This window comes from Macaca fascicularis, chromosome 2, assembly GCF_037993035.2.
Source record: "Macaca fascicularis isolate 582-1 chromosome 2, T2T-MFA8v1.1".
In the NCBI taxonomy this organism is placed as follows: domain Eukaryota; kingdom Metazoa; phylum Chordata; class Mammalia; order Primates; family Cercopithecidae; genus Macaca; species Macaca fascicularis.
The window spans coordinates 121,634,730-121,647,744 of NC_088376.1; the positions used below are offsets into that span (position 1 = coordinate 121,634,730).

The 13,015-nt window shown below is 51.1% G+C and overlaps 1 protein-coding gene across 15 annotated transcripts in view; it reads right to left on the minus strand.

The window, feature by feature from the left end:
- The window catches only part of ACOX2 (acyl-CoA oxidase 2), a 32,794-nt gene that overhangs the window by 16,499 nt on the left and 3,280 nt on the right, over positions 1–13,015 (minus strand). For 5 of the 15 annotated variants that reach the window (XR_010585153.1, XM_015446123.3, XM_005547495.4 and 2 more), the window contains exons 5-12: positions 12,559–12,666; positions 10,846–10,965; positions 10,407–10,522; positions 9,624–9,796; positions 7,939–8,101; positions 5,607–5,797; positions 3,555–3,734; positions 1,613–1,718 (exon numbers count right to left, since the gene is read on the minus strand). Coding sequence is in view for 13 of the 15 variants with exons in the window: in XM_015446123.3 (XP_015301609.3) it covers positions 1,613–1,718; positions 3,555–3,734; positions 5,607–5,797; positions 7,939–8,101; positions 9,624–9,796; positions 10,407–10,522; positions 10,846–10,965; positions 12,559–12,666 (1,157 nt within the window). In the remaining 2 variants the exon portion in view is untranslated. Of the gene's footprint in view, positions 1–760; positions 1,256–1,612; positions 1,719–2,120; positions 2,319–3,554; positions 3,735–5,606; positions 5,798–7,938; positions 8,102–9,623; positions 9,797–10,399; positions 10,523–10,845; positions 10,966–12,558; positions 12,667–13,015 lie in introns of those variants that run through there. The other 10 variants (XR_012431298.1, XM_074032596.1, XM_005547496.4 and 7 more) reach the window with 7 other exon arrangements.

Below are 13,015 nucleotides of genomic sequence, written 5' to 3' on the forward strand. Positions count from 1 at the left end.
TGAGGGCTGCAGAGGTAATCCCAGAACCGGTGGTGTGGTGGAGGTGGTGGGTCACGTGGTGGTACTCAACGTCCAGCCTGCCCCACCAACCCTGTCCCACGAGGGCCTCTGCAGCCCTTCAGGGCTCTCCTGTTCCAAGGCTGCCATTTTCTGGGTCTGAGGCCTGAGCATTGGTGTGATCACTTTAATTTTCCAGTTATTGGCAGTGCCAGAGTCCCAGCTGCCTAAGCTAGAACTCAGGAGTTGTTCTTACCTCTTTCCCACCCCAGCACTCTGAGGCTTGTCGTCGCTGCCTTCTTCCCCCTTAGTATCTCTGATCTCCCCACTTGTCTCCAGGCCTTTTGCCATGCTCATGGTCAGGACCACCCTCAGTCTTGGCCCAGACTTGCTCTTTCTTTTTTTTTTTTTTTTTTTGAGAGGGAGTCTCGCGCTGTCGCCCAGGCTGGAGTGCAGTGGCCGGATCTCAGCTCATTGCAAGCTCCGCCTCCCAGGTTTGTGCCATTCTCCTGCCTCCGCCTCCCAAGTCGCTGGGACTACAGGCGCCCGCCACCTCGCCCGGCTATTTTTTTGTATTTTTTAGTAGAGACGGGGTTTCACTGTGTTAGCCAAGATGGTCTCGATCTCCTGACCTCGTGATCCGCCCGTCTCGGCCTCCCAAAGTGCTGGGATTACAGGCTTGAGCCACCGCGCCCAGCCAGACTTGCTCCTTTCTAACTTGCTCCCTTTCATTCCACCCCCGGCAACCTGCATGATTCTTCTAGAATGAAACTGATCACTTTACTCCACCTCCAAACAAACTCAGCAAAGGCATTGCAATGAAAACAAAACCCCAACTTTTCACAGTGGTGCAAAAGGTCAGAGGCCTTGCCTGTCTCCCCTTCTCCCCTTGTCTCAGTCCTCCTCCTTAGGTACTCCTTGAGAGACTTGCACTTCCTCCCAAGCACACCAGGATTCTTCTTGCTGACTCCTTTTGCACGCGCAGCTCCCTTTGCCTGGAAACTTTTCTCTCCAAAGCTGCCACCCCACCCTTTAGCTGGCTAATTTCAGCTTATCCTTGAAGTTGCCGCTTCTTTTGGGAAGCCTTTCTGACTCCTCCAGGTGGGCAGAAATGTGCCTGCTCTGGGATTCCGTAGCAGCCTGTATTGCCATGTCATGGTGCTTCCTTGATTGTAGCTGTGCATGGGCAGTGGCTTCACTGTTGAGCACCCACCTCAGTGCCCAGTGCAGAGTGGGTGCTCAAATATTTGCCGACTGACTATGAATTATGCACAAACACAAAACAAGTAGAAATTGAATCAGACATCCAAGGATTGCCTGTGGGGCTAAGGGGAGACTTGACCTGCTTTTCTATCTGGGAGGAAATATTTGAACAACCTGAAGCAAATCCAATAACACTGCCTCATTACCTTTTCCCCTAAGAGCTGCCAGCAAGATTGCTTTGGAGTTAAGTCCTTTAATTAAAATACCCTGGACTAAAGCCTTGGAAGTGAAATGAGGGCAGCAGCCGCTGAGGCAGAGTTGGGGAATAGTGGCAGAGCCCAGATTTTCCCAGCAGGGTAGCCTGCCTGGGAAACAAAACGATCCCTTTCAGCTTCAGCTGGCGGGCGCTCACCTTAGCAGCCTGGAGGTGTATGACAGTGGTCTGGTTCCAGGCCTCGTGCTGGTCAGCTCCGGATTGCGTCAGGGTCTGTAAATGGTGCACTGAGTCCTTTATCAGTCTGAAGGCCAAAGCAAAAAATGTTCAGCTTCCTGACTGAGTGGAAAAGACAACTGATGGGCTTCCTGTGGTCCCTCAGAAGTAGAAATAATGCCTGTTTATTGACCACTTATGTGCTATAAAGCTAAATGATTGATACTCATTATCTCTTTAACTCTTTTAAGGGCAGGCACCCCCCAGTTTGCTATGGGGAAAACTGAGGCCCAGAGAGGTTAACTAATTTGTCCAGGGTCACACAGCTAGTAAGGAGTAGAGCCAGGATTTTGACTTGTTGTTAATCGCCATGTTATAAAGCCTCAGGGCCACAGGCCAGGAGCTGTGCCCTATTTCTAATGCAGATTCCAGCCTGACACCAGTATGTTCAGGCCTTTTTGTTGACTCTCGTCCTATGGCCTGAACAAGGAGAATGGTTTTTCTGTAAAGGCTACAGAGGCCCGTCAGTCACCTAGCCTGCTGCAGGTTCTACCCACGGGACCTAAAAACAAAAACAGAAAACCAACCTTTGTCCTGAAAACCACTAAATTAGTCATTTGCCATTTTATTAACCTTTAATCCCTTCTTATTTTCTGTTTCCTGCCCGTCCATCCATGACCCTTGGAATCTGTGTGTAAAGCAAACTGTTTATTAGGCAATATGTTTTTTGCTTTGTCAGGGAATAGATAAGCAGATGTCACATTGAATTTCAAGCAAGGAGAAATATCATGACACTTTAATTACCTTGAGCAGCCTTATTTTCCCCTCCTCAAATCTCCCAATTGAAATGTTAGCTCTGTGAGGTCTGGGGTGTTTATCAGGCCTATTTACTGATAGGCCCCTAATGCCTGGAACAGTGCCTGCCATATTATAGGCAGTTAATAAATATTTTTGGAATAAATAAATGAATGTTCCAAGTTGCTTATGATCTTGAAATAACTATTAACCATCCCTGGGACCACAGGTTGGGATATAAGGCCTCTTATTATATACTGAAAACATGTTTTTCCAGTTTGTTTTTGGTGTTTCATTTTTATTTTTTTATTAAATTTTTTCTATGTTTGGTAGAGGTGGAGTTTCACCATGTTGCCCAAGCTGGTCTCAAACTCCTGAGCTCAAGCAATCCTCCCACCTCGACCTCCCAAAGTGCTGGAATTACTGGTGTGAGCCACCATGCCCAGCCTGTTTTTGGTGTTTTAATTTGGGGCAGGGTTCAGAAGTTTCCTTTTTAGGTAATTAAACCTCCATCTTTTCCACGGTGGTATCTGTGTTTGGTCAGGACCTCTCTATTCCCAGCCCCTGGCATATTTAGTCATTCCTAACACAGAGTAGGTACTGAACAGTATTTGTTGAATGACAGAATGGATGAGTCCTTGGCTTTGTCCATGTTCCCTGGAGCCTACTAGACCCTGGAAATAAGTGAATTCTATTCTGTGGTGTTGTCATATTTTCAAAAATTATTTTTAGATTATGGGATATTTCAAACATACAAGTGAGTATTGCTTTATTTATTGATATTTGCATATCAATACATTTGTAGTATTTACATGTGGTACATTCCTTGTATTGCAAATCACCATAGGACCCTAGAGATTCAAAAAATATCTCACAGTAGTAGAAGGACATCACACCTCTGGGCCACCAGAGGTGGCCAGGATGGGGAAGTGATGGGGATCCATGGCTGATGCGGGGGACTTCCCCTCTCTCTCCCATGGTGGCAGGGACTGAGAGGATGGGGGAGGCTAGGCATGGGGTGGCTTTTTAGAACTGAATCCACGAATGTCCACCCAACCAATCCAAAGGCCCTAGTGTGGCATGGAGCCTGTCCCCAGGTGGGATGGCTGCTTTCTCAGCACTGGCTTACCTTGCTGCCACGTGTGCCCAGGCTGTGGTGTAGAGCTCTGGGCAGAGGAAGTCGGCTGCCCTCTGGGCTGGACACCTGGCCAGGTCAGGTGTGGCGAGATACGCGACAGATGGAGGGAGAGATCTCTGTGGCGTGGAGCCAGGGGACATCTGAGTCTGCAGGTAGCTCTTCACCAGAAACCTGGGGCGTGGAAGGGGAGGCAGGTGAGAGGGCAGAGACTCTGCAGGACAGCCCAGCACCCCTCACTCCCAGAGGCAGGCGAGTTCATGCTGGGTTCCAGCCTTCCCGTGGGAGAGCCGGGTCACCGGGCCTCCACCTGGCCTCCCTCCTGAGGATTCCCCCTTGGGCCATCCTGCCTCGAGGCCTGCAGTCAGGCACACCCCGGGAAACTGTAGAGCCGGGCCAGACACTCTCAGATCCTGAACATAAACCCTTCTGTGATCTGAGCAAACAGAATTTTCCATCAGAATACTGCGATTTTGGGATTTATAATGACTTGTACAGTGACTGGGTGGAAATTAAATTTTCTTAGCTGAAAAAAGAAGGATAGAGGCAAGCATGCTAACAGGAGTAGGAGGATTATAGGTGACTCTCAACTGCTGCTTTAGGATAATCCAGTGGTTACAGGTTCTGGGCTTAGACAGCCCTGGATTCCCATACAGCCTCGCTGAGACCTGTATGATAAACGAAGCATCACCTCCCAAGTCATGGTTTCTCTGGCTCTAGGTGGGAGGACAGTTCTCATCTGATTGAGGGTTTGTGAAACGGAATGAGATGATATTTGTAGAGTGCTTAGCACAGTGCAGAGTACATAATATGTGCTATTGTATTCCTTTTCTAATTTGGAAAAAAATCAAGGGACGTTATATATTTTTAAAAACACAGTAAATGTTGTTTTTCATATTTGCCAGTGAACTTCTTTCTCCTTTCATAGGGAAGCATTTGCCCTGTTTGGTCACCTGAGAGTAGGTGAGGATGAGGCTCTGTCAGCCTCCAGGGTCCACAGACCTAAGAGGGATGAAAAGAAATCACTTGTGTGGAGGAGGCTGACTTGGCCATTGCTTGGAGCCTCTGTGTGCAGGCTCTGCACCAAGCCTAGGCGATGCTAAAGCGAGCAAGATAGGGGTAGTCCCTGCCCTCAGGGAGCTCCTAGTCTAGTTGGTGAGTAGAGCTAAAAAGGTGAACAAAAAAATGAGACAACGATAGATTGTAAAACTGCTCCAAAGGAAACAAGGCCATGTTGGGTGGGAGGGGATCAAATGCAAAGGCCTCCTGGACAGAAAGAGGTGTGTGGCTGGCAGAAGTGAGCAGAGGTGGCTGGGTGTGGTGGCTTGTGCCTGTAATCCCAGCACTTTGGGAGGCTAAGGCAGGTGGATCACCTAAGGTCAGGAGTTGGAGAGCAGCCTGGCCAACATGGAGAAACCCCATCTCTACTAAAAATACAAAAACTAGCTGGGCATGGTGGTGTGTAATCCCAGCTACTGCGGAGTTTGAGACAGGAGAATTGCTTGAACCCGGGAGGCGGAGGTTGCAGTGAGCCGAGATTGCACCACTGCACTCCAGCCTGGGTGACAGAGTGAGACTCCATCACAAAAAAAAAAAAAAAAAAAAAGAAAACAGAAAGAAGTGAGCAGAGGCAGGAGGTGGTGAGAGCATCATGGACAGGGAGTCAGGGGTCAGGTCACACAGACCTTGCAGGCCACAGCATAGAATATGTCATTTTCCTATGAGCACTGGGAAGCCATTGAAGAATTTCAAACCAGAGAAAGATGTGATCTTCCCTAGGCTCTGAAAAGATCCCTCCGGCTGCCTGTGGAGAAGCGGGACAGGACAGAAGCAAGAGACCAGGGAGGGGTCTGAGGCTGTGGTGGAGGTGAGAGAAGATGGTGGTCTAGAAGTGGATAGATGAGTCATACTGGGGAATTGGACAGCTCCCAAGTGGCACTTCCCAAAGCCTGCTCCCTTTATGGGCATCAGACGGAACCCTCCACCCAACAAGCTTGGTGGGTCCCCAAGGGCTTGGGCAAAGGCCTGGGTCAGCCTGGACCTTACCTGGCCACCTGCAGGTAGAGCACTGTGTTCTCACCCTCATAGGTGCAGGAGGCCGACAATTTGGTGACCAGTGATGGCAGGCCACTCAGCTTTGAGTAGCCGTGTCCGCCACAGGCCCTGCGGCACATCTCAGCTCCCTGAGTGCAGAATTCCGACATCATGGCCTTCATGCCTGTGCTCAGTGCGTGGAGCTGTGAGAACATGGAGGGGGGGTTGGGGGGTGTAAAGGGGCCTCTACCATGGGGATCAACCCTGTGCACCACTTACTGAGCATCTACTGCATGCCCAGCTCAGCTCCGAGGTAAGAAGTGTTTCTTCTGCTCACAACTTTGTGAATGAGAAGGCGGGTAGTCAGCTTATGTGACTCACCCAGAGGCACACAATTAGGCAGTATAGCTGTAGGGGCAAAAGAGCAAAGGAAAACCTGGCCTGGCCAGTGTCTCCAGGATTGGGAAGAGGGTGCTGCCTGGATGGGGCCCACAAGCCTCCAGGAGTTACAGATTTTGCCGGCATGGGTTTTAGAAAGCCCGCCTGTGAGGACGGGTGTCCACTGTAAGCCCACTTACTGGGTTGTTGGAGGGTGACAGGGTCTGAATGTGTCCACCTAAAATTCTTATTTAGAAATCCTAGTCCCCAAGGGTTAGGGCTAGGATTAGGAGGTATTGATGATTAGGAGCTAGGAATAGGAGGTATTATGATGGTAGTAGGAGGTGGGGCCTTCTGGAGGTGACCAGGTCATGAGGGTGTAGCCTTCGTGAATGGGATCAGTACCCTCATGACAGAGGCCGCTTCTGGCTGGGTGTGGTGGCTCACACCTGCAATCCCAGCACTGTGGGAGGCCGAGGCAGGTGGATCACGAGGTGAGGAAATCGAGACCATCCTGGCCAATACAGTGAAACCCCGTCTCTACTAAAAATACAAAAATTAGCCGGGCATGGTGGCGGGCACCTGTAATCCCACCTACTCAGGAGGCTGAGGCAGGAGAATCTCTTGAACCCGGGAGGCGGAGGTTGTGGTGAGCCGAGATTGCACCACTGCACGCCAGCCTGGGTGACAGAGTGAAGCTCTGTCTCAGGAAAAAAATAAAATAAAACAAAAAGAAAGAAAGAGGTTGCTTCTACCATACGAGGGCACAGCAAAAAGACAGCAGTCCATGAACCAGGAAGCAGGCCCTCACCTGACACCAAATGTACTAGTGCTTTGACCTTGGACTTCCCAGCCTCCAGAACTGTGAGAAATAAATTTGTTTTTCTTTTTTGAGACAGGGTCTCACTCTGCTGCTCAGGCTGGACTGGATGGAGTGCAGTGGCACAATCACAGCTCCTGCATCCTTGAACTCCTGGGCCCAAGGAATCCTCCCACCTCAGCCTCCAAAGTAGTAGTTGGGACTACAGGTGTGTGCTACCACAACTGACTAATTTTTCAATTTTTTTTTGTTTTGTGGAGATGGGGGTTTCACCATCCTGCTCAGGCTGGTCTTAAACTCCTGGGCTCAAGCAGTCTTTCTGCCCTGGCTTTCCAAAGTGCTGAGATTACAGGTGCGAGTCACCATGCTGGGCCAGTTTCTGTTGTTTATAAACCACCGCTTTATGGTATTTTGTTACAGCAGCCTCAACAGAGAGAGAGGCTGCCAGGCAGCAGGCCTAGTTTGAGATTTTGGTTCTTGAAGCCCCTGCCTATCTTTGGAGTTTTCAAGTCCTTGGGAGGAAAGTTGTGTCCCCTGATCTCTCTGTGCCTCAATTGCAGCTGAAAGGGTTAATGAGCAGGGCTTATAAAGCATGGTGCCTGGACAGACTGAATCTTACTGTATATGTAAGATTTACTTGAGACCTGTGAGCCAGATGTGTTTAGGAATCAGAGTAACTTTTGAATTGTAGAGAGGCCAAGTGGCATTGAAGGTACATTTTATATAATAGCCCAGTGGGGTTTGGGGCGGCTTTAGGGATTAAACACATTAATAATTTTCCCGCAAAATGTATTCACACTCAGAAGGATAAATCAGGTCAGTTCAGGTCAAACTGTGCCACCAAATGAGTTCCAAACGACTGTTTTTCAGAGCTTTTTGTGTTTCAAATACACATCGGGGTTGTGGACTTGTGTTCTCTACACTAGATGTGATTGTTTTCTCTTAGCATGTTTGTAGCTCTCTGGGGGCCAGTTGTGGGTAAATTTATATATCAGGGTGCCATTCACCCAGACGCCCTGGGATGCTGAAAGCTGGGAGGGGTGGGGGTGGGGAGTGCCCGCGGGGATGGGGCTGTGGCTGTTCCCCAGTGAGTGGAGCAATCTTAGCTGCCCTCCCAGCGCCTGCCCCTCTGCGGACAGCAGGTACCTCAGGCAGCAAGCTGAAGTCTCTGTTCAGAATGGCAGTGTAGGCGTGCTGGAAGAACTCCAAGAGGCTGACTGCCAGGAAATGGAAGGCATAACTGATGGCCAGCTGAGGAAAGAGTTTCTGCTGCTGCGTCTGGTAGTCCAGGACCTTTGCCTCTGGGTCACTGAAGGGAAAAGAACCGGAAGATTTAATCACTACGTGCCATGTCCGCCTTCCCCTATCCCTGACACCATAAAAACCTTAAAAACAGACAGTTCCTTAGAACTCATTGCAGAACTTGAGCTGACACGAGGCTGTTGATAATCCTTTAAAAATCCCATCTAACATGAACATCCATCTACACATTTCACTGCAGGAATATTGACACGTTTGTTGGTGGGTACTGCCTCTTGTTATGGGAGGCTTATAGAATTCCAGCATATACACGGTATTATCCTAAAACCTGAAAAGTTCTGAGATTCCAACGTGCCTGGTCCCAAGATTTCAGGTGAAGAGTTGTGGCCGTGCACCCGTGATGATTTGAACCTGTGACTCCACTGCCCGTGTGCACTTGCTGTGTGCTGAGGAATACATCAAGCCTAAACAATAACTCTTAGAATGTAAACTCGGGTTCGATGGAACCCCAAGGAAGGGACTGTGTCTGCCTTATCCACTGCTATGTCCTCAGTGCCTGAGACTATGTCCAGCACTTACGAGCTCACAGTAACTGGATTGAAAGAGGGTGTGATTACAAGAAGCCTCCTCTCTGGACAGCAGCTGCTCACCTGGCGCATCTTTCTCATGACCACCCTAGGGACACTTCTGCAGCCCAGATAAATGGGCCTCGGGCAGGACAGCAGCAGAAGCCCCTTCTTCCCCGTGGCCCTCTCCTGCGGAGAACTCTCGCAGCCCGGACTCCGAAGCCCAGGCCAGGCGAGGGCGCTGTGAGCTTGCCAGAGGAAAGGATCCTGGGCTGAGGGCCTAATGCACCTTACTGCATTTCACCCTCCACACCACCCTGAAAGGCCGCTTCTGCCACGCCCATTTTGTAGCTGAGGAAGCTGAGGGATGAAGTGAAATGGCCGAGCTGAGTGTTCACAGAGGGTTCAGTCAGCCCTTGCTGTTCTGTGCTGTGGGGTGGAGGGAGTGGTACCAACACAACCAATTACAACAAAAGGGATCCAGACATAGACATACCAGTCGGATGCTGACAGCACAGCTGGACAGAATGAGTTCAGCCACACACAATCGATATGACATTGGATTTTGCTAGGCTCGGCCTGACAGAATCAACTCAGCCAGCCACAGTCTGACGCAGCTTGCAACTGACTGACCCAGACCCGTCCAACCCCTCACAGCCACACAGAACACAGCCGGACTCGGACAGACACAGAGTCAGACAGACCTGGTGCTACAGGGCCAAAGGCACGATCACACAGAGCCCGAGGGGGCAGGCACTGAGGATGCAGGTTAGGCCAACTGGTCAGCCCTGTTAGAGGGAGCCAGAGAGACCTCTCTGACATGCCCAGATGGGGCCAGGCCTGGGTAGATTGTGTGTGTGTGTGTGTGTGTGTGTGTGTGTGTGTGTGTGGTGGGTGGCAGTGCCTGCTCCCAGCGCTCTGGCTCTGGCAGAAGAGTGTCGGGGGAGGCACTGTGGGACCAAGAGGCAGCATATCTGTGGTAGTCAGTCACTGGGCACCCCTTGCCTGGGCCGGAGCTGGGATTGGCGGCGGATGACTGAGTAGCGCGTGGCGATGACACAGGCCTTCTGCAGTGTAGGGAGGACCTCCCCTAACAGCAGCTCCACCCGCACCACCACCATGGGAAGGTAGTTGCTCTGTGCTGTCCCGAGTTTGATGTATGTGCCATCTGGCAAGACCTGTGTGGAACAAGGACGGGCACAGTGTCTGAGCCAAGGCTCCCCAGGATGCCCCTGCTTCCCCAGAGCTGTGGGGCTCCACACAGGGAGGGTGCTTCTCCCCTCAACTGGCGCATCTGGGGTTGGAATGTTAAAACACCAGGTCATTTCCCCAAGTGCCCTGCTTCACAGCGCCTCTCCTGGGACACCCCAGACCGCCCCACAACCCATAACTAAAGGGGTGATGCCTGGCAGAGTTGGGACTGCCAGAACTCCTGCTGGCATTCTGGCTGGTATCTGCTGGGCGACTGGCTGTGTCAGGCCTCACCGTGGGTAAATATTACGCAGATCACCTCAGCTCTATCCTCTCCTGGGGCTGCAGCTCCACCCCACGACTGCTCCGTCAGCCTATGTGACGAGCATTTCTGCATGAGAAGTCGGAGGCTCTGTGTCCAAGATCATACTGCTCCTAAGCAGGGTTCACCCCAGTCTGTGGGACATCAGAGCCTCTCTTGGGGGAGGAGGTTATGTGGCCCAAACTCAGCTCTATGGTGGACCCAGACCCAGCCTGCACAAAGTGCAGGTCCCCTCTCTGGGAAGTACAAGTCCCCGTCCTCCCCAGACCTGTAACCTGTGCAAAGCGACTCAGCATGTTCTCCCTGGGGACCCGCACATGGTTCAGCCGCAGGAAGCCGTTGTCCATTTGATCAAAGTCCATCTTGGGCCCGATGTCCCCAACGATGATTCCTTGAAGGAGATGGAGATGAGGACACCTATCAGTTGAGAGACTGCTTGTTATGTGGCAGGTATCACACACACATTCCAGGTCACAGCAGCCTGTGACCCTGGGGTTATTGTACCTATTTTGCAGGTGAACAAGCTGAGGTCAGACAGATGCTAAATCTTGCTCAAGTTCACCTCACCAGTTAGCACCAAGTCTGTTCAACTGGACCTCTCTGCCCAAGGGAGACATGTCTTAGCTACTCCTGTGGCCCTCTGGGGCCCCAGGTCAGGGAGGCCACCTGGGCTCTCCTTCTGGCGGGATCCTTGAGGGAGCATTATGGGCTCACCTGGCAGTGGGGTATGGTCCCGAAGACTCCGGATTGGCACAATAAAAGCGTGCATGCCCCGCCGGGCTCCTGAGCAGACCAGCTGGGCCTGGACCAGGGCATGGGTGGCTGACCGTCCCACTGAGGGCAGAGAGAGGAGAGGCCCGTCACAGGAAGACCTGCGCATTGCTTTTCCCAACCCAGCCTCCTGGGGCTGGGGTTTTGGATGGGTACCTCTGGGGCCCTGAAAAGTCACTGATCAAAGAGAGGGGGGATTGCCCCCAAAGAACCAAGCAAACTTAGCAGTGACTTGGCAAAGGCACTGTGAAATGATTCAGCTTTTTTTTTGGCCCCCACCCCCCAACTATTAATGAATTACTCTGTCATCAACCTTATAACAATGAATACAGATAATTATCGTTTATCAAAATCCAGGCGGCGCTAGACCCTGTGATAGATGCTTTCCAGTTCTCGCAGGGGAGAGAGGATGATGAGTCCCATTTTCCAGATAAGGAAACAGGCTCAGAGAGTAGAGTGACGCACTGAAGGTCACTGGCCTGGAGGGGCAGAGCTAGGATTTATCTGTACCCTGGTCTATCTGATCTTAAAGGGTGGTTTCTTTTGTCTTCATTTTTGACAGTAGTCATTTATTTTCTATCTCTCTTTCTCTCGTCACTCTCTCATCTCTCTCTCTCTCTTTTTTGAGACAGAGTCTTGCTCTTTCGCCAGGCTGGAGTTCAATGGTGTGAACTCAGCTCACTGCAACCTCCGCCTCCCAGGTTCAAGCAATTCTCCTGTTTCAGCCCCCCGAGTAGGTGGGACTACAGACACCCGCCACCACACACGGCTAATTTTTGTATTTTTAGTAGAGATGAGGTTTCACCATATTGGTCAGGCTGGTCTCAAACTCCTGACCTCAGGTGATCCATTCACCTCGGCCTCCCCAAGCGCTGGGATTACAGGCATGGGCCACCGCACCTGGCTCATGTCTCTCTATTATGTCTCTGGTCTCTGCCTCTGTCTTCCTCTGTCTGTGTGTCTCTCATCTCTGTCACTCTCCTGCTTTAGTTGGACTCAGCATATTTGTTTTACTTTTTTCCACACAAGGTGTGGGTCCCCAAGTGCCACAGATGTGTCCTGGGAGGTGAAATTCTCAAGTTTGAGGAAGGGGAAATCCCTCCTTGGGGCGTGGTAAATCACCGAGCCTCAGGGACACTTGATGTGGCCGCCACCTGGTGGCCACAGCGGGAGGTACGGCGTTGGTGGCTTGATGGGGGCTGGTGGTGGGCGTGAGCCTTTCTGGGTGTCTGCAGCAGGGGCAGACAGGCGTGCTCTTTCCACTGTCTCATCACAGGGCCTGTGCTCTGGCTGGTGGCAAGCTCTACCAATAACTCAGGAGATGAGAGGAGATGTGAGGAGTGCCTGGGACTAGACCAAGTGTGTGTGTGTTTGTGTGTGTGTGTGAGTGTGAGGCCTTGTCTCTCATGGATTGTCTCCTCTATTTCAAAGTTCCTTTGGGGACTTTCCAGCCACTCACTAATGAAATGTTTAACATCCCACCTATTTTACAGAGTGAGAACCTGAGGCTTAGGGAGGTGAACTGACTTGCCCAAGGTCAGCAGCCTAGAACAGAAAATCAACCTGAGGTCTGTTGAACCTCAAAGCCAGTGCTACTCTGCCCTCCAATATTTCTATCTGGGGAGAGATAAGGAAGGGGGTTGGATGGATACTCACGGTCTCCAGGCCACCATTTGGTGGCAGTCAGCGTGGGGCTGTGTATCACAAACTCCTGGGTGGCTGCGTCATAGGTGGCTTCAGTCTCCAGGCCCTGAAGATATGTCCCTTAGGATCAAGGAGGGATGTTAGAATTGGCCCAAGGTGGGGATCTTACCTGGGAAGCTGCTTCTAGGTGGGCCTGTACTCTTAGGCATTAGTGCGGTACAGAGTGGGGCTCAGCTCCCAGCTGTACTTGCAGGCAGTTTTACCCTTTCATCTGTGGGCCGTGTGGGGGTCACACAGTCCCCTATAGCCAGTCTGTGACAAGGGATGGCTGCTGATGTTTCCAGAAGGAATTACTTGCCCCGCTGGGAGCTCACACAATATGTGCAAATTAGAAGGCAGCATCCCTTCCTCAAGACCCTTGACTGCCATCTGCTGGAATGTTTTCATATTAAACATATGTCCCTTGAAG